Here is a 20,289-nt window from a genome sequence, read left to right as displayed (position 1 = left end):
AGAAAGGAAATCAATATTTTTGTGTGTGTGTTTTTGCTTAGTGCACATATGTCTATTTAGTTAACACGTAAATCGCCTTCATTTATGTCGAAAGACAGTAAATCAATTTTATAAATAAGCTAAACTAAGTTTAAATTTCACCATACCCTTCATGGTGCAAAATGCAGTGGGTGGTTTAAAAAATCCTCTTCCTCAACAAATGTTAATTGCATTCCTTGAAAGCAGTGGCGTAGCCAGACAGCCAGTTTTGGGTGGGCCTGAGCCCAAAGTGGGTGGGCACAAAATTTTCTCTGCTCCGCCCTCCCTCCCTCCACCACTATACCCACCATTTCTCCCTCCTCTCCACCCCTATGCCTACCATTTCTCCCCCTCCCCACCTATCCCCTCTGTATGCAGCATGTGTCCCTCCCCTCCACCTCATACACAGCCAAGACTTCTCCCTTCCTCACCCCTCCACCCCTTTGCTGCATCTCCCTCACCCACCAACCAAGCCTCATCTTTCCATCTTCCCTTCCCCCTGTGCAGCATCTTTCTTTCCATCTTCCCTTCCCCCTGTGCAGCTGCTGTGTCCTCCTGTCTTCCCTCCCCCATGCGACATCTTCCCCCCCCCCCCCCCCCCCCCCCCGTGCAGCTGCAGCATCTCACCCTCCTTGCAGGCCCGCCCAGCAGCAAAGTTCCTGACGGTGATTCCAGTCGCAGCGATTCCCACACGCTGCCTGCCGGCTGCGGCTCAACAATCTCCTCGCGCTACTAAGCGCTAACCCGGAAGTCTTTCCTGCAGAGGAGAGACTTCCGGGTTAGCGCTTAGTAGCGCAAGGAGATTGAGCGGCAGCCGGCACTGGCAGGCAGCGTGTGGGAATCGCTGCGACTGGAATCGCTGTCAGGAACTTTGCTGCTGGGCGGGCCTGACCCGAAATTGGGTGGGCCCGCCTGTGGCTACGCCCCTGCTTGAAAGGAAAAGATGTAGGAACAAAATAGGTAAACTTAAGAAACAGTATACCAGATTTCAGTTATTGAAGCAGATGGGTAGTAGTAAGGAGAAATTCTTCATAATGGAGGATTAAAACAGAAACTTAGAGCAGCAAAACATAATCCATTGTTATGGAATGTTGCAACAGTTGTAGCTGAAACACCACATGTAACAAAGGAAGAAAATAGAGTTCATTTATTATTTAAAATGTATTGCAATATAGATGCAGTCATCATAGATCATTGATTCCCAAACCTGTCCTGGGGTAGCCCCAGGCAGTCAGGTTTTCTGGATATCTGCGATGAATATTCATGAGATATGCTTCCACTGTATGCAGACTTCTCTCATGCATATTCAGTGTGGATAACCAGAAAATCTCACTGGCTGGGGTTTTTCAGGACAAGTTTCGGAACCAGTATCATAGATCTTGATTGGAATATTGCAATCTGCCTTGCGATTAAACAAGATCATTCTACACCTAATCCACTAAAAAATATCATCGTGACTGAGGCTGATGAAGTGTACTTTTAGTAGTATGTAGTTTTTATGGGAGAAAGGGAGTGGAAAAGAAAAAGAAACTTGACCCAGAATAAAGATCATAAATAAAAACTGTAAATGAAAATGATTTAATTTACCATTGTGTTGATGTTTTTAATTGCTATTTGTGCTGGTCGTCATTTAAAAAAAACATCAATTTAGAGGTTAGGGAGAAGACTGTTAACTTTCATCATCAAACTGTTTTATGTTTATAACATTGTAGTTTTGTATTGAATGTTTTGGAGCTGGCATGGCTGTTTTTGCTGAACACAGGATGTAATTTATTCTTGAATGTCATCAATAAAAAATATTGAACATAAAAAAAAACATCAATTTAATGAATTCATTTTGCATGATTTTGTTTAAGGTGCTCTATCGTTGGGAATCTATCCACCACTGGAAGGGAATTTGTATCGTAAAATTTTGCATGTGCCTTCTTACATGTCTGAGATTGAGATGCTGCTGGCCATTGAAATTTTCATGGTTTCAAATGCAAGTAATATACAAAGTCCTGGTGGTTCCAGTCAGACATTTCAGATTATTCTGAAAAGGTTAGTGTGAGATCTTTGTATTTTGTTTTCCTATATATTTTTCTCTCTCTCTCTCTCTCTATCTATATATAGATATAGATATATCCAAATAACAGATGTTTGCTGTAAACAAAAATTTAATGAGAAGGTGCCTTTTATGTTTGTGTCCTGGTTGTTTGCTTCTTTTTTTAGATAGTTGTTTATTGTGTGCGTTCTGATTCAAGATGCTCTCAAGGTATGCGGAGGAGTATCTTAGTGGTTAAACAACTGGCCTATGAGCCAGGGAAGACCAGGTTCCAATATCGCTGTTCCTCCTGACACTGCTTATGACTTGGTTTGGACAAATCAGTTCACCTGCCATTGCTTCAAGTACAAATGTAGCTTCTAAGACCTATAGATCAGAGAACTTCTATTATGTTTGATTGCAACTTGGATTTGAAAATTGTTTAGTTGTGCTTTTCAAATTTAGAATCTCTTCAGTGAAGACAAGTCACATTGAGGGCAGAGACAGAGTGAGTCCTTGCTGAAATCCGAGCCCACAGCATTTATGCGGGTAAATAGTGATTTACCCATATGAATTGACTGTTTGAAAATAGCCTTTCCGTAATTTTGCTAGAAATACATGCAGTGCGGGGGGGGGGGGGGCATCGAGCATGAATTGAGATGGCCGCTTAGAGCTTGAGCTCCACTTCCCGTTATACTATTTTTCCTTGTCATAGCATCGGGTCGCTTATATTTGTGGAAAGTACTGCACCATGGCCTCATCAAGTTCTCATAAAAGCGAGGTAATGATTCAATATTCCTCTCAAGGGCTAAAGCAATGGAACCAGGAGCTGCCATCACCATGTAAAAATAAGAATGATAGCCGCGATGAAGTTTCTCTTCAAACCTTGCTGGCTGAACTGCTGCAAGTTAAAGATTTAATCAAGGATAACGCTGAAACAATATCGGGCCTTACAGAAGAAATTCTTAATATAAAGCAGCAGCAATTATCTCATTCTTTTTGTATAGATCAATTCAAAAACCATTTAAATGCTCGTGCTGATCAACTGTCATAGATTCCAAAACTGACTCAGAAGCTACAGCGACTGGATAGAGAGTTAGAAGATTTAAATAATAGATCTCTGAGAAATAATATTAAAATTCTGGGTTTACCAGAGAAATGTGAAGGACAAGATTTGTTTCAATTTTTGTCATCTTGGATCCCGAAAGTGTTACACACATCCTTCTCACAGCTGCTAGAGTTTGAAAGAGTTCACAGGACACCATCATCATTTCTTATAAAAGGAGCAAAGAGACCACGTCTGATAGTGGGAAGATTACTGCGTTATCAGCATGCCTATGAGATACTGCAACTTGCAAAGACAAAATCTCCATTGAAATTTGAGGGCCACTCAGTTCTCATTGTGGCAGATCTTCATAAACAAACTATAGACTGAAGAAAAAGGTTTCTCGCAATGCGTATGCATTTGAAAAGCATAGGGGCCAGATACGGGCTATTTTTGCCTGCAACAATGAAAATTACAATTAGTAACGCCACAAAATCATTTGAAGATCCTGATGCACTGCTGGATTATCTAGATAAGCAAGGTTTTTCACCTATGGACATTTCTGCAAAGAAGTCATCGTCTGCCTCTTGAACTTCTTATTGGTGTTTACATTTCATTTATGTTCCATTATATTGCAATCTCGATGTCAAGAGTTTTTTATGTTAATTAGACTAGGTTATTACTATATCCCGTTTTTATTTATGGGAAGCAAGGAATCCTGTGCAGAAGGAATGGATCCTCAGAAGCTTAGCTACAATTGGGTGGCAGAGCAGGTGGGGGGAAGAGGGGTTGGTGGTTGGGAGGCGAGGATAGGGGAGGGCAGACTTTTATACGGTCTGTGCCAGAGCCGGTGATGGAAGGCAGGACAGGTGGTTGGGAGGCAGGAAAAACTGCTGGGCAGACTTATACGGTCTGTGCCCTGAGAAAGACAGGTACAAATCAAGGTAAGGTATACACATGAGTTTATCTTGGGCAGACTGGATGGACCGTGCAGGTCTTTTTCTGCCGTCATCTACTATGTTACTATGTCTCTCTAAGGCTGTGAGTTTGGCTTGTGATGACACTTAAAAAGTCGCTTTTTGCTGTTTCAGAAGTTGTTTATTCAGTTATTTTTATTATTGTTTATATACAGATATTGTTATTTCTCAAAAAGCCAAGTATTGTGTTCTATATTTGTTTCTACATGGTAAGGTGTTTATTTCATAATATTGCTTCATTGACCATAATTTTTATTGATCTAAATGACCAGTCAACTTAATTTTCTTTCAATCAATATAAAGGATCTAAATAACCCTTTTAAGAGAAATAAGTTTTGAACTTATATTTCAGAATTGTCACCAGGGGTTCTTCTTATTCAATCTAAATTCTAATTCTATTCGGTTGCTCACAAATCAAAATTATACCATTGGTTCATGTTCTCCAGCAAAGGGGAAAAAGAATGGTACTGCTATCTTCTTAAAATCTTCTTTATCTTTCTCTATTATCTCTTCTAATTCTGATTTAGAAGGTAGGTGGTCTTATGTTGTTACATCAATTGGATCAATGCACAGTTCTTTAAAACCATTGCTGATACCTTCGGAAACTATTCTCATACTCCTATTTTAATTGGTGGAGGCTTTATTGTAACTCTGAATCCTTTGATAGATAGAACATCTACTTGTTTAGCTCCTTCATCTAATGTTTGATTCTGTTTTATTGAGAGGATAACATCAAATTACAAAACCATATATCACACCAAATCGTCAAAACGGTCTGTCATCACTCTAACATTAGATAAGAACATGTACAATTATGAGTTTTTGTATATTTCTCCCTGCCTATCCCCTCCCCTCCTTCCCCACCCAATCCCTTATCCCTGATACTATATACTCATCACGAACCTGTGTCTCTATATTTGATTAAGTGAGTGAGTGATAGTGTCTTTCGTAGAGGCCCGCAATCGCAAAATATAACAAGATGTGGAAGCCTAGGTTAGGTACATTTCAGGGCTCAATTTACTGATGTGCTCTTGTAAACAGTCTTCGTCTATCCTTAGCTTAAATATGCATTTAACAGGAGATGTTAGAAGTTCAGCAAGGAGAGGACGAGACCAAGATGGCGACCAAGCAGGATGCATGACTAAGTCGCTCCTGATAACTCTTTACAATTTACCTTTTTTTTTCGATGAAAAATGCCGAAAAGGAAGGGCAAGCCGAAGGGATCACTCCTCCTGAAGCAGGGCACTTCCTTGCCTGGACAGCAGTCTTTGCCTGCATCTTGGGTTTCTACTCCGAACGCGGACGTTTCCATTAGTGGGGCTGGGAAGAGCCCCACTCTGGAGAGCGATTTCTCGCTCAGCCCGCTGGGACCGTTGACCCCGACGCCACTGCATGCACCCGGAAGCGCTGTGCCGATTGCAGACAGAAGCGCAGACTCGAAGGAGTGGCGCGCTCCGGTTGCAGTAGCGATGCCCGATGTAAGCTTGGGGCTGGCAAAAGGAGCCCAGCGTATGACCGGAATATCCCCGGGGGAAATCTTAGAGGACTCGCCGATAACAACTACACAAGAAGAAGTAACTTCTTGTGTTCTGGCAATGCAGCCTCTGATTAAACCCCAGGAGGTATCGCTGGAGACGATTTGGACGGCCCTGGAATCACTTCACAAGGTTGTACCTCATTTATTACCGTCTCCTTGAATAATTCTGCACAGATAAACTCATTAAAATCTCAGACTGAGGGGTTATTGAAAAAACAAACTGACTTGGAAGGACAAATGGGGAAAATGTCTCAACAACAAGCATTAATTTCAGGGGATCGAATTCTAACTCATAGGAAGCTTGAGAACCTTGAAAACTTGTCAAGAAACCTGAATTTAAGATTATTAAACTTTCCAAGATCCAAATTTGTCACTCCTAAGGATATGTTTGTGAAGTTCTTAAAAGAGGTATATAAATACACTGATCAATCATTACCCCCACTTCAAAAAATTTATTACCTGGAAATGAAGACCTCCCCAAAACAAGACACTCTTAAACAGATTAATCCATCTGAAATCTTGGACTTAACAAACTTTCTAGAGCAGTCGATGGATAATACAGAGACTAGAGCAACCTTAATTGTTACTTTTGTCTTTTTGCAAGATAAAGAATCTTTAATGAGACTTTATTTTAAAGATATTCATCCAGACTTTAAAGGAAGTAAAGTCTCTATATTTCCAGACATTGCACGATGGACACAACAGAGAAGAAAAAAATTTTTGGATATGAGACAAGAGTCCCTTAATGTAGGGGCGGTCTTCCAGCTACGATTCCCATGCAAATGTATGCTGATATTCAAGGAGAAAAAATATGTATTCTTCGAACCTGACCAATTGCGGCCCTTCCTTGATACGAAGAAGAACCAGGTTCCACTCCAAACCATGAGTCCTGAAAAAATTTAAAAATTAGAAACTAATGCTTGTTTTCCTTTAATTACTTTGGTTATGCCAACTTCCTTTGGTTTTTTTCAATCCACCTTGATCTCCTTATATCATTCTAGTGGACTATAAAATCCATTTTCAATATAAGATTGATGTATAGATTATTTCCTTTTATTTCTGTTGTTTGAATTAGATGTATCTATTCAAAGAGGTTTATCTTTGTTTAAAATTGAAATTAATAAAGAAATATTAAATAAAAAAGAAGTTCAGCAAGAAGCTTCTCCCCCTCGATGGAAGAGTGACCCGGGGTGCTTTCCATTTCAGTAACTCCACATCTGTCTACTCGCATTTGCTTGACTAGCTGCGACCGCCACACCTGCATAGGGGGCTCTTCTTTTAAGGTTTAATAATTTTTATTGATGAATGCAGAGATAAAACAATTCCATGTTAAACAAGATAACTCAGGCAGTTAACATTGCAAACCTGTACTAATACAGCGAAACTGCTATCATCAATTTTTCTTTTGTTTCTCCCCCTACCTTCCCCCCTCCCCACCCCCCTCCGTATTACTATATTAATTAACAATGGCATATGCATGCAAAAGTGTTGTACATAACTATTATCAATAAATCTGCCTGTGATTTTTGGAATGTATCAACTAGCAACCTGAACATTATGCAACAAAATTTAAAAATAAATATAAATCACTGGTGCCATTCTGTGTGCTTAGTTTTTATTCCATTGCTCTGTTATACTGTGGTTCTGCCAGTCAGCAAGTTATCACCCACTTAGCAGGAGAATCACATTGCATCTTTATGGTGCCACTATCTCCATCCTACTCTCATTAACTACCCCTCTCCCCAACTATACCTACCCCCTCTTCCTAGGGGGCTCTTCTTTAAGTCTCCAAAACTGTAAAATAGTGGTTATTCCAAAGTATACTGCCATCTTTGCAAATGCTTTGAATCCCTCCGGGGGATCCGTTGTATATTTTAAAATGTTAAATAATAGTAAAGGATCCCAGATAAAGGTGCAGTTCCATAATCGGTCCACCCCCCTACCACCCTTCGCCAGAAACACTCTATGTACTGGCAACTCCAGAACATGTGCCCCAGAATAGCCGATCCGTGGCTGCATTTCGGACAGGCCACGCTGCCAGCGAACCCTGCTCAACGTGCTCTATGGGGAGATATGTGTGTTCTCAGTACCCACCTAAATAGTCTCTCTCTCTGTGGTTTGGAGAGTCTCTGTGTATATATAAGGATTTCATAAACGACCTGCAATCAGCAGCCGAAATTGTACAATCTAGATCCCTTGACCACTTCCGAGCCAGACGCCCAAAGTCCAGCTCTGCGGTTGTATCTTTAAGCTGCTGATGGTGAAATCTCTCAATGGGACAGAGAGTTGTGCTCCCAAAGTGAAATCTTCTGATAAGACCTCCACCACATCTTCCGTTAAATCCGTCCACTCTAGGGAAGCAACATAATGCTTTAGCTGGTAATAGGCGAACTGATTTCCTGCAGGGATCTTGTATCGTAACTGGAGCTCTGAGTAAAAGAGTATTTGTCCCTCTTCCGTCAATATGTGCGCTAAGTACACTGTCCCCTTTTTTGCCCATTTGCTAAATATACTTCCTCCCTGGCCTGGTGGGAAAGCCGGATTATCGCATATAGACAGCCAGGGAGACACTCGGGCCTAAAAATGATGGTGTCTACACATCCATCGCCAAGTTTCCCTTAGGGCCCTCAGCAGTGGATGTCTTTTGAAGGCATCAGTGGGCAAAGTATCCCCGGAGTGGAGTAGATGACTAAAATGTGTTCCCGGAAACAAGGAAGTCTCTGTCGGGGTAAGGGAGAAATCAGAGGTCCCACGGTACCAATCGTTAATATGCCGCATAGAACAAGCGACAGTTAATAGCTTGACATTCAGGAGGCCCATACCCCCTCCATCCCGTGGGGCCGCTATCTGATAATACAGTATTCTAGGTTGTTTCCCCTGCCATAGTCTTGTATTAGCCTTCTCAGTGTTTTTTCATCCCAGGTCTTCAAAAAGAGGGGCAATTGCTGGAATACATATAATCATCTAGGGGCAATCATCATGTTGAATAGTGCAATTCGACCCCATATAGTAAGTGGCAGTTCTCTCCACATGGTCAACTTGCTTTTAGTCATGTCTATCAGTGGATCAGTATTATCCCTGTACAGAGAGGATTGATCACACGAGAGGAACACCCCTAAATATTTCATTTTTGCATCTATCCATCTAATGGGGGACTCCCCCCTCCATTTCACTCTAACAGTAACATCTGTGGGCATTGCACATGACAGTGAGATTGAGATGAAACCCCGATAGCAAACCATATTCTTTGATCACCCTCTAGGCTGCCTCAAGTGACTGTTGTGGGTTCGTCAGAACCAAGAGAACATCGTCTGCATATGCTAGGGTCCGGATCTCTTGCTCCCCTACCAATACCCCACTAATCTGTGTGTCAGAATTTAAGAGTCGGAGCAGCAGTTCTAATGTTAAATCGAACAATATAGGGGAGAGAGGGCAACCTTGCCTCGTACCTTGACCTATTTGGAACCCCTGTGAAATTCCACCATTTACCGCTACATGTGCCTCCATACCAGTGTAAAGGGCTTGTATTGCCTGCATTAATCCAGCCGGGAGTGATATCCATTTAAGTATTTGAAACAAAAAGTCCCACCCAACCCTATCAAATGCTTTAGTTGCATCTAGGCTCACTATTATCCATGGAGTTTCTTGATATCTACATTGGGCCATCGCTAACAGGGTTCTCCTGATATGTAGGACCGAATGTCTCTTGGGGATAAATTCCACCTGCGCTGGCCCTATAACACTAGGTAAGCAATTCATAAGCCGCACTGCCAGAATCTTTGCTAATAGCTTAATGTCAACGTTAATTAGGGAGATGGGTCTATATGATTCTGGCTCCTCTGCAGCCTTCCCTGGCTTCAATAGCAAGGAGATACATGCAGTATTTTCGTATAAAGGAAATTTCCCTTCTCGGATAACCGCTTGATGATATTCAAACAGGGGACCTATCAAAGAATGTTGCAGAAGTTTGTAGAATTCCCCTGAATATCCGTCCACCCCTGGTGCCGAGAAAGACTTTAGCCCCTTTATTGCCTCCTGCAACTCTTTTGGTTGTAGTGGGGAATTTAGATGCGATATTTCCAACTCTCCCAATTGTGGCATTTGGGCCTAAGTAGGAAGTCTCTCATTTCTGCCTCCCCCCCCTGACTGTTCAGGTGTGTAAAATTGCTTGAAATGTTCTTGTAGTATCATAAGTATCCTATACAGCCTATTTGTGATAGCCCCCATCTTGTCTTTCAGCATTGAAATTGTTCTATTCCCTCCTTTTCTCTAGCTAGCAGTCCGCCTACTCTATTGCCAAATCTCTGGAACTTATATTTTTGAAAGATCCGATGTCTCTGCATTTTCTCATGTATCAATGAGTTGATGGCAGCCTGAATAGATAAGTAATTATCTCTATGAGCTTCAGTTGGTTGCACTACATAGCGGCGCCTGGCTTTTTGAAACTGTTTATATGTACAAGGCTTATTGCAGTCCTTTTGCGTCTATCTGCCACAGGCAATCAGTTCTCCCCAAAGCACTGCTTTGCCGGTACACCAGAACAGCTGGGGGTTAGACTTATGGTCTCTATTGTTTAGCTCAAATTCTTAGCTCCTTCATCTAAATGTAGATCAGTTCTTCAGAAAATTATGGAAGATTTAAACTTACATGATATTTGGAGATTATTAAATCCAACAACTAAAGATTACACTTCTTATTCTATTCCCCTTAAAGCTGTCTCAAGGATTGATATGTATTTAGTGTACTGTGGATTAATTTCGGATATTACTGCTACAGATATCTTGCCAATGATTATTTCAAACCATGCACCTATACGCTTGTCATTATGAATTTCAGGTCCAGAAAAGCCTCCCATAGTTTGGAGATTTAATGCAAAATTAATTAATGAAGAAGGCTTTAAATAGACTATTGTTAAAGGTATTGAAGAGTTTTGCTCTTTTAATAAAATAGAAGATACCTCTTTGCCTAATTAGTGGGATACTTTAAAGGCATACATAAGAAGTATCATCATAAACTTTACTGCAATGTGATATAAGAAACAGAAAGCAGAGCTATTCAATTTAGAAACAAAAATTAGATCCTTAGAACTTGAATATACTTCTAATTCAGAATTTGGTATTTTTCAAGCACTATGTAAATATCGTTCAGACTATAATTCTATATTATGGAAAATCTCTTATCATCAAATGGCTATCTTTGGAGCAAAGTATTACTCAGAAAATAATAAGATGGGTCGTTTGCTGGCTAATTTGTTGAAAGGAAAAAGGAGTAAAACAAAGGTGGCTTCTTTTAGAGACCCAGGTAGTAATTCTATAGTCAGAAATGATTCCAAAATATTGAAGCTATTTTAAAATTTTTATAAAAAGTTATATGCTTCAGAACTATCTGCTTCAGATCATACTATTAAAGATTTTTAAAAATAATTGCCATTTCCTAAATTGTCACAATAACAAATACATATTTTGAATTCACATTTTACAACAAAAGAGATTGAGCAAGCCATAAAATCTTTGCCTTTGAACAAATCACCTGGACCGGATGGTTTTATAGCTGAATATTATAAATTTTTTGCTAAAGAATTATCTCCTCTGTTATTAGATCTTTTTTCTGGTGTTTCAGGCCTGTGTGCAGTTCCTGCTAGGCAGTGATGATAGCACTAAATGCAAGTGCCGTGGTGGGGATGGGTGGAGGGTAACGAAGATGGGGAGGTGCCAGAACTGTGGGAGGGGAGAGAGGTGCTAGACATATGAGGGGTTGGAGGGAAAAGAAGAGGTGCTGGACATGAAGGGGGGGAGGTTGGAGGGAAGGGATAGCGGCACTGGGCATTTAAGGAGTGCTGGAGGGAAGAGATAGAGATATGGACCTACAAGGGGAGGAGAGGGAAGGAAGAGAGAGAGGTGCTGGATGTGCAAGGAGGGTGTGTGAGGGAAGGAAGAGAGATACTGGATATGTGGGAGGGAAGGGAGAAAGGTGCTGGATATGCAGGGGGTGGAAGGGAAGGAAGAGAGTTGCTGGTTATGCAGGGGGTGGGGGAGGGAAGGGAAAGTGGTTCTGCATATGCAGGAGGGCACGGGGACAGGTGCTAGACATGCAAGGGGGACTAGAGAGAAGGGAGAGAGGTGCTGTGGATATGCAGGGGAGGGCATGAAGGAAGGGGGAGAGATGTGGACCTGCAAGGGGGGCTGGAGTGAAGGGATAGAGAGGTGCTAAACCTATGGGAGGGGGAGGGGTTATAGGGAAGGGGGAGAGATGCTGGGCCAAGGTGATAAAGGAAGAGGGGATCAAATTCTGAACCCACAGTGGCAGAATGAACCAGATGCATAAGGGGGAGGGAAGAGAGAAGGAGAGGAGCTGGTTGGGGTGGGGTCAGAGAGGAGAGGGACACATTGGTGTGGGGAGAGAAAGGGGGACATAGGGAGGTATAGAGAAACAGAAGGAAGATGATGGGCATTGGATGGGAGCATGGGGACAGGAACACAGGTGAGATGCTGTATTTGGATGGCATATGGGCACAGAGGGGCAATGCCTGACACGGGGGGGAGGAGAGGGAGATAGGGAATAGAGATACAATGAACACAGAGGGAAGATACCAGACAAGGGGGAGAATATGAATACAGAAGGGAGATGCTAGGCAATGGGGTACATGGGTGCACAAAGGAATGATGGTTGCTGGGATATGAACACGGGAGATGCTGGACAAGGAAATATAGGGACACAGAGATGGGAGATGGATGGTGAACATGGAGCGAGAAGAAATGTCAAACGGACAAGATCTTTTGTGTGGCCTGCCTGATAAGTAGCATTTTGCACCAGCTACCTGAAAGAACAAGCACGAAACATATCTAATAATACATGTCCCTTCTCTAAAAACAAATCATAAGGATTATTAAAATTACCTAAAATACATAACTCTTCTAATCCTACTGGGAGTTGTGTCAAAAGATCAAATAAAAACAAACAATCCTGCATTAACAACCCTGGTGGACAATATATTCCACAAAAGGACAATAGTCTATTAGTTACCAGTAACACATCTGCTCCACAATCAACTTCAAAGTGCACTTTTTTGGAGGATCTGAGCAGCAAGAAATAATACTTCTCCCCATCTTTTATATGTACAAAATGTCCATTCGCACCCAATGTTTTTTGGACAACATTGCTTCACAATAGCAAGATCAGATTTCAACAACCATGACTCAGTAATACATAAAATGTCTAAACTATAATCGTGAATTAAATCTAAAATCAAATAGTTTTATTACGTATTGGCCTAGCATTAATCAAACCTACCCTCAACACTTCCCCATTCTGGACAAAATAATCTCAAAGTTCTATCTGCCTCAAAGCTGAAGTATCCCCCGGACACTCTCTTTTACTAGGTAGAACAGAAAACAAATCCCTGTACCACCCCTTCCCCCAAACCACTTCAGTACTAGACATAACAAACTCTTCTCAAGTCCACCTGAAGTCCACTCTAAGGAACTCCTTTGTTGGCGTGTCTCCCCTTAATTTAAACCCACATGCCCCTGTGACATCACAGGGGGTGGAGCCAGCAATAGTCCAACAGGGGAAGCAATGGAAAACCTCGGAGCAACAAGAGGATTTCAAGCAAGTGCAACACACATCTCTGTAGATGGAAACAGCAAACAGAAGGGCTCCAGCAAGGCTCAAGATGACAGTATTGTTACAGTTTTAGGATATAAAGAGGAAAGTAGGAATAAATACGTTCAGAATTGCTTGGAAAGGAGAGGTCATGTGTCCTTTTTCCCTTTCTTATCTGAATTACTGAAGAATGGTTGGAATAGAGTTATCTCCTTAATTGTTAGTAACCAGTGATATTCATTTCCAGTCCACAAGGGCCACCAACAGGTTGTGTTTTCAGGATATCCCTAATGAATATGTATGAAAGACATTTGCATTCAGTGGAGGTAGTAGGCATTCAAATCTCTCTCATGCATAGTCGTTAGGGATACCCTGAAAACCTGAATCATTGGCAGCCCTCGAGGACTGGGAATGAATAGCTAAACCACACTGAGCCCGCAAAGAGGTGGGAAAATGTGGGATACAAATGCAATAAATAAATAAATAAGCATTAGGCGCTAGTGATTGAACCTTAACTTTTCCTTCTTTCCTATTGCTGGTTGTCTTTTCCTGAGCACAGTTGACATGCTTTCTCCCAGCTCACCCTGCCTTGTATTCTTTCTTTAGGTTAGTCATTCATTCCTTTCTCCCACACTAGAATAGTTCAGTTTTAGTCCCTGCTCACAATTTATTACAGCATGATTGACATTTATATACCTACAAGACCAAAAGCTACTGAAGTGATATGCATTCAGGTACAGTAGGTGTTTTTCTGTCCCTGGAGGCTCACAGTCTGCTTGAACCTGAGGCAATGAAGGATTGAATGACTTGCCCAAGATCACAAGGAGCTGCAGTGGGATTTAAACCAGGCTTCTCTGGTTCTCGGCCCACTGCTCTCATAAAAATTCCTAATTCAACATGTTTTAAAATAATTGGTTACGGTATTTCATTAATTTTGTCCTTTATGTACCATTTGCCATTCAGAATATCCCACACCAATGCATATACACTGTGTTGCTGAGAACCACTTTTTCACTGGTTTTTCTTTTGGGTTTTTTTTATTCACAGATGTGTAGAAGATAAACTACAAAGTAAAGATGACTACCGAACAGCAATGGAGAGGCTGAGGCTCGCTGTCCGATTATCAACTCCTAAGCTTCTCGTTAAGCATATGACAGTAAATGTTGCTATGGAACAGGTTTATGTTTTGGAACATTCTGCTGCTTTAAAATGGCTGAAAGAAAATATGAAGTGGGCTGGTAAAGTCTGGCTTTGTCAGTAAGTTTAACTAACAAAAGAATTTTTTCAAGGACAGTTAATCATTGTTATGTGAATACAGAACAAAAAAAATCAGTAGAGTTCCAACTATATAAATAGTCTGCCTTATTAATTTTCAACATCCCCAAATGTGTAATTTCAGGGTAGAGTTGGTGTAAATTTTACAACTATGTAGCAGCAAAGGCTTGACTCATCTAGGAGATCCAGTTCACACTGTACTGCTGGTGAGTCTCACTAGTGCTTATAAAATTATATTTGCATAATTTGTAAAGAAATGCCAACTAGATAGGTATTCTGAAACTTAGAAATTTCTTTTAAAATGTTAAACAACTGTATATGTGAATATTTCATGATGCATAGTTTCCTCTTTTAACACAGAAATTTCCATATGATAGTGACTACTGACCAGTGGCTGGGCAGCTTTCAAAAAGTTCATTCAGCCAATGGCAGGGCAGATATGAAGTTGCTCTGTGGCATCACAATGTGTTCACGTCTGCAGGATTACAACTCAACTGGCTTCTTTTCCTTTAGGCTAGTACTGATGCAAAAAAAACCACAAAACAGCTATTCTAAGTGTTTACACTTCTTCAGTGGAGTTATAAACTGACATTGTGTCATCTTTTGCCTAAAAACAGCTCACAAGCAAAGTGTGGGATGGTTTCACATTGTAAAACAAAGTGGACAAGCCAGTGATAGTAACTATGATGTTAAGGAGCAATTGAGTTTACAGGTTTGCAAGCTGAGAGTTTGAAGCTCCAATATTCTGAGGTTTGTCTACTTTCACTTCAAAAATGTATATTTTTTCATTGATATTACATTTTGAATAAATCAAGCAACCTTCACATTAATACCACAGAGTTTGTATTGTGTATTCATTCAGTCTAATAAGGTTGTGATTAAAAAGGAGATGGAAAATTTTCTATCATAGTTCAAATGTAGATTAAAAAAAATTTGTGTAGCATGATGTAAGCACACAAACCTGCTTAAAGGCAGAGGGCAAGCAATATGACTTTTAAAGGGTTTTTTGGCCATATTTTTCTATAATTTAACATAGTAAATGATGGCAGATTAAAGACCAGAGTGGCCCATCTAGTCTGCCCAGTATGGTGGTTAGGTTTGTAACTGATGTTCTGTGTAGGTTACCCCTCATGTCTTCTTATTAGTGTATTTCATTGCTATTCTGAAATGAAATGTCTACTCTTGGTTTCTATCATCTTGCCATCTGTGGCTTAGCCGTGGGTGGGTTAAGGCCCACCCACTTTTGCCCAAGGCCCACCCAGGAATAGTGCACCCTGACCACTAATGATCTGGCTTCCCTGGCTGGCTTGCTGCTTTCTCCCCGCTCCCACTCCTGTCCCACAGGTCCGGCACTTTTGTTCTGCCCTCTCCAATGCAACGTCTTGTTTAGGGTAGGACATAGCAGAGAGAACCCGGAGCCGACCTGTGTGTGTGAATGGCTGCTGGGTAGCACCAATACTGTAAGTTGGAAGGACTGAGGCAGAAGCAGGGAGGAAAAAAAAAGACAGAGGTGCTGGAGAGAAGGGAGTGAAGTGCTAGACCCATGGGGGGGCTAGAGGGAAGGGAGAGAGGGGCTGGCTGGAAGGAAGGAAGGGAGAGAGGTCTTGGACCCATAGAAAGTGGGCTGGTTATTGGGAAGGAGAGGTGCCGGACCTGTGGGGGGGCTAAAAGGGTGCTGGACCCATGGGAGGAGAGCTGGAGGGAAGGGAGAGAAGTGCTGGACCTTTAGGAGGGGCTAGAGGGCTGGCTGGAGGGAAGGGATAGAGGTGCTAGACCCGTGGGAGGAGGGCTGGAGGGAAGGGAAAGAGGTGCTGGACCTGTGGGAGTGGGGGGGGGGGTTGATTGACGGAAGGGAGACAGGTGTTGGACTCATGGGAGAGGGAAGCTGACTTGCTGGAAGGGTGAGAGGTGCTGGACCTCTGGGAGGGGAAAGGAAGGATGGAAGTGAAAGAGCAAGCAAAGGGATAAAGGAACAGGGGATCAAATACTAAACCCATAGCAAAAGTGAGAAAAGGAGGGAGGGCAGGCAAGCCAGATGCTGGGGGGAGGGAAGGAAGAGATTCTTTGTCATCAACAGCAGATGAATCCATTAACTGATAGGTTGTATCCGCCTACCAGCAGGTGGAGATAGAGAACACTGGATGCCCAGCCCCCTCTGCCTTCAGTATATCTCTATCTCCCAGCAGGTGTGGACGTCACTTTCTCAGCTCCTGGATTTTGGCCTGGGGAGGCTCCTGTGCTTTGCCAGTAGAGCGGGGGGTGTTGTGGCTGGTGGTGCCCACTTTAAAGGTATTCTTGGTTTTCCCTGTCCTTACCTTACCCCATTCCCCCTCCTCCCGGAGTTCCTCTGTTGCTGCCTGCCTCTAACTTGTGGAGGAAACTCGACTGGAGCACTGCTGGTCCGGAAGCAAAACCATTAAGAGAAAAGTGTCAACGCGTGGGATGGAGGCTGCTGGTGACAATGAGGCTGTCCCAAATGGCGAGGAGCCTTCGGCGGTGTCAAGAAAAGAAAATTCTCATCCAAAAATACTCCATTGGTATTGCTGTAAAGACCAACTGGGTGATATACAGTATGATAATTGAGCTTTACAGCACAGTGTTATCTCCATCTGTTTTTCCTTAAATACTGCGCCATTTACACCGTTATTCCTGCAGCTTAATCTCATTTATTTTTGTATTACAAATTCTGCATTAATACCGCACCTAAACTCCTATTCTGTCATATACTGCCATCATCATTGATTCCTGTAGTGTTTTACAATAAAACGAAGTTAATGCCTTGCTGAGGGTTCTTTAGATCTAGATCTAAAGTACCACGCTTATGACCTCTTGGCAACCATCTTAAGATAAAATACAGCCTAAGTACTTTAATTCTTACTGTTCCTTCCAAGGAAATAACATTATAACCTGCTTCCTTTTGCCAACGGCATGAACTCTAACTAGTATCCTACCAAGAACTGCCAATTCAGATTTCCCTTCCCTGTAGCCCCCCCCCATGGGTCACTTTACTAGCCCTTATCAGGAGTGCTAACTGACATTATTTAGCACTGTCTTATCTTGAAATCTTAAGTCGAATTAATGTTGACTGGTATATCTGATACTGTTATATGCTTTAATTGCAGATAATCGTGTTTAGCTGATGCTATTTCTAAACAGTCCTAATATCAAACTACTGCATCTCATAGCACTATTAACGACCTTTAGCTGTGTCACTAATACTAACCCTCACCAGGAAAATTAATTGGTATATACTGTCAGTTGGCATTATCTAACACTGTCTTTATCCTGGAATTTGAATTACTGCTGATTGTGCATACCTAATACTGTTATACGAAAAATAAAAAAGGTGGGAATATAAGCCAGGCTATCCAAAGAATGGAACCAAATTATCTTTTAAAAAAACAAAGTTTAATAATTTCCAAACAAATAGTAATGTAACAATCACACATTAAAAATGACTCGACACAACGTTGTGTTTCGGCCGAATAGGCCTACATCAGGAGTCTTATTAATCAAGTTGAAATTGAATATAACACATCAAAGGAATCTCAAAACGCAGATAAAAGATTCCAAAGATCTTGCAGATAAGATCTTTAAAATGGTCTTGAAAAAGACCGTTGCACAAGTGGACCGTCTGTCGCAGATAAAAGATTCCAAAGATCTTGCAGATAAGATCTTAAAAATGGTCTTGAAAAAGACTGTTGCACAAGTGGACCGTCTGTCGCAGTGATCTCAGCAGTTATAACTGCTGAGATCACTGCGACAGATGGTCCACTTGTGCAACGGTCTTTTTCAAGACCATTTTTAAGATCTTATCTGCAAGATCTTTGGAATCTTTTATCTGCGTTTTGAGATTCCTTTGATGTGTTATATTCAATTTCAACTTGATTAATAAGACTCCTGATGTAGGCCTATTCGGCCGAAACACAACGTTGTGTCGAGTCATTTTTAATGTGTGATTGTTACATTACTATTTGTTTGGAAATTATTAAACTTTGTTTTTTTAAAAGATAATTTGGTTCCATTCTTTGGATAGCCTGGCTTATATTCCCACCTTTTTTATTTTTCGTATAACAGTATTAGGTATGCACAATCAGCAGTAATTCAAATTCCAGGATAAAGACAGTGTTAGATAATGCCAACTGACAGTATATACCAATTAATTTTCCTGGTGAGGGTTAGTATAACTGCTGAGATCACTGCGACAGATGGTCCACTTGTGCAACGGTCTTTTTCAAGACTATTTTTAAGATCTTATCTGCAAGATCTTTGGAATCTTTTATCTGCGTTTTGAGATTCCTTTGATGTGTTATATTCAATTTCAACTTGATTAATAAGACTCCTGATGTAGGCCTATTCGGCCGAAACACAACGTTGTGTCGAGTCATTTTTAATGTGTGATTGTTATATTACTATTTGTTTGGAAATTATTAAACTTTGTTTTTTTAAAAGATAATTTGGTTCCATTCTTTGGATAACCTGGCTTATATTCCCACCTTTTTTATTTTTCATTTCACGCCTCGTGGGATCTATTGAGTTCTCCACTTTTTGTGGATTCTCTTTAGATAATACTGTTATATGCCTTAATTGCAGTCAATTGTGTTCAACTGATGCTATCTTGAGACAGTCCCGTTATCAATCTACTGCATTTTATAACACCATTAATGACCTTTAGTTGTGTTACTAATACTTCCCTCACCAGGATATCAATTGGTACTATAAGCACTATCTTCATCTTATAGTTTGAATTGTTATGCTGATGATTGTGCATTTCTAAAACTGTTTTCATCTTGGAAGTTGAATTGCAATGCTAATGATTGTGTTTATCTAAAACTGTTATACACTTTATGCAGTTAGTTAGATTTAGCTGACGCTTCTTTTCAGATAATCTTATCAATTTACTGCATTTATTAACTAACCTTTACTCTTTGAAAAATTTTCTCAATAACCCATCTTAATGCACCATCTCTGTTGAATCCTAGTGAACCCAACATTCACAAGAAATAATATCAAGATGAATATTACTAATCTATTCTTCATCATATACTCACTCACCCTAATTCACCACATGCTTTCCACCCCCCTACCAGAAACTAATAGCATTCCTACAATATACATGTCTTACAGACCATCCAAATACAATACGCATCACCATAATAATAACAACAACCAAAATAATGGAGGCATCACCTCACCTGAACAACATCAAAACAAAGGAAATAAGGATCTGAATAAACCTCTACAACAAGTCAATAGACAACTAAGAAATATCAACATAATCCCTAACCTATCTGATTCCTTTCAAAAAATCCAAATTGGATACACAAATGCTAGATCAGCCGTTAACAAGACAGCAATATTAACAGATTGGATCAACGACGGTAACCTTGATTTTTTTTTAATCATCAATGAACCCTGGATTCATTTCCAAAATGACCCAATATTATTAGATCTCTGCCCTCCAGGCTACAAAATAACCCACTGGCCTAGAAATGGAAAGAGAGGAGGAGGCATTGCATTAATATACAAATCCCACTTCATAGTAACAACTATAGCAGAATCCATAACTCCACAACTCGAAATTGCCTCACTTAATATCAATCATCCTACACTACTCGACCATCTAAACATTATTCTATTTTATAGACCTCCAGGAAACTGGCAAGAATGTCAACAACATCTTATGGACTTCATCTTGAATGCTTGCTTATCTAATTCTAACTTGATTATACTAGGAGACATAAACTTACATCTAGAAGATTACAATGCAAAGAACACACAAGAATGTAAAGATTTTTTCCAACTCTGGAAT

General features: G+C 40.8%; 1 protein-coding gene across 1 annotated transcript in view; it reads left to right on the top strand.

Moving 5' to 3' along the window:
• The window catches only part of TOPAZ1 (testis and ovary specific PAZ domain containing 1), a 304,275-nt gene extending 289,344 nt beyond the window's left edge, over positions 1–14,931 (top strand). Inside the window, 2 exon segments of the mRNA XM_030210899.1 lie at positions 1,875–2,058; positions 14,250–14,931. Of these exon segments, the coding sequence (XP_030066759.1) occupies positions 1,875–2,058; positions 14,250–14,463 (398 nt within the window). The 3' untranslated portion in view covers positions 14,464–14,931.
• The last annotated feature ends 5,358 nt before the right edge of the window (positions 14,932–20,289 follow it).

Source organism: Microcaecilia unicolor, chromosome 1, assembly GCF_901765095.1.
Source record: "Microcaecilia unicolor chromosome 1, aMicUni1.1, whole genome shotgun sequence".
In the NCBI taxonomy this organism is placed as follows: domain Eukaryota; kingdom Metazoa; phylum Chordata; class Amphibia; order Gymnophiona; family Siphonopidae; genus Microcaecilia; species Microcaecilia unicolor.
The sequence above is the reverse complement of the archived record's forward strand: the minus strand, read 5'-3'. Positions and strand labels throughout refer to the sequence as shown.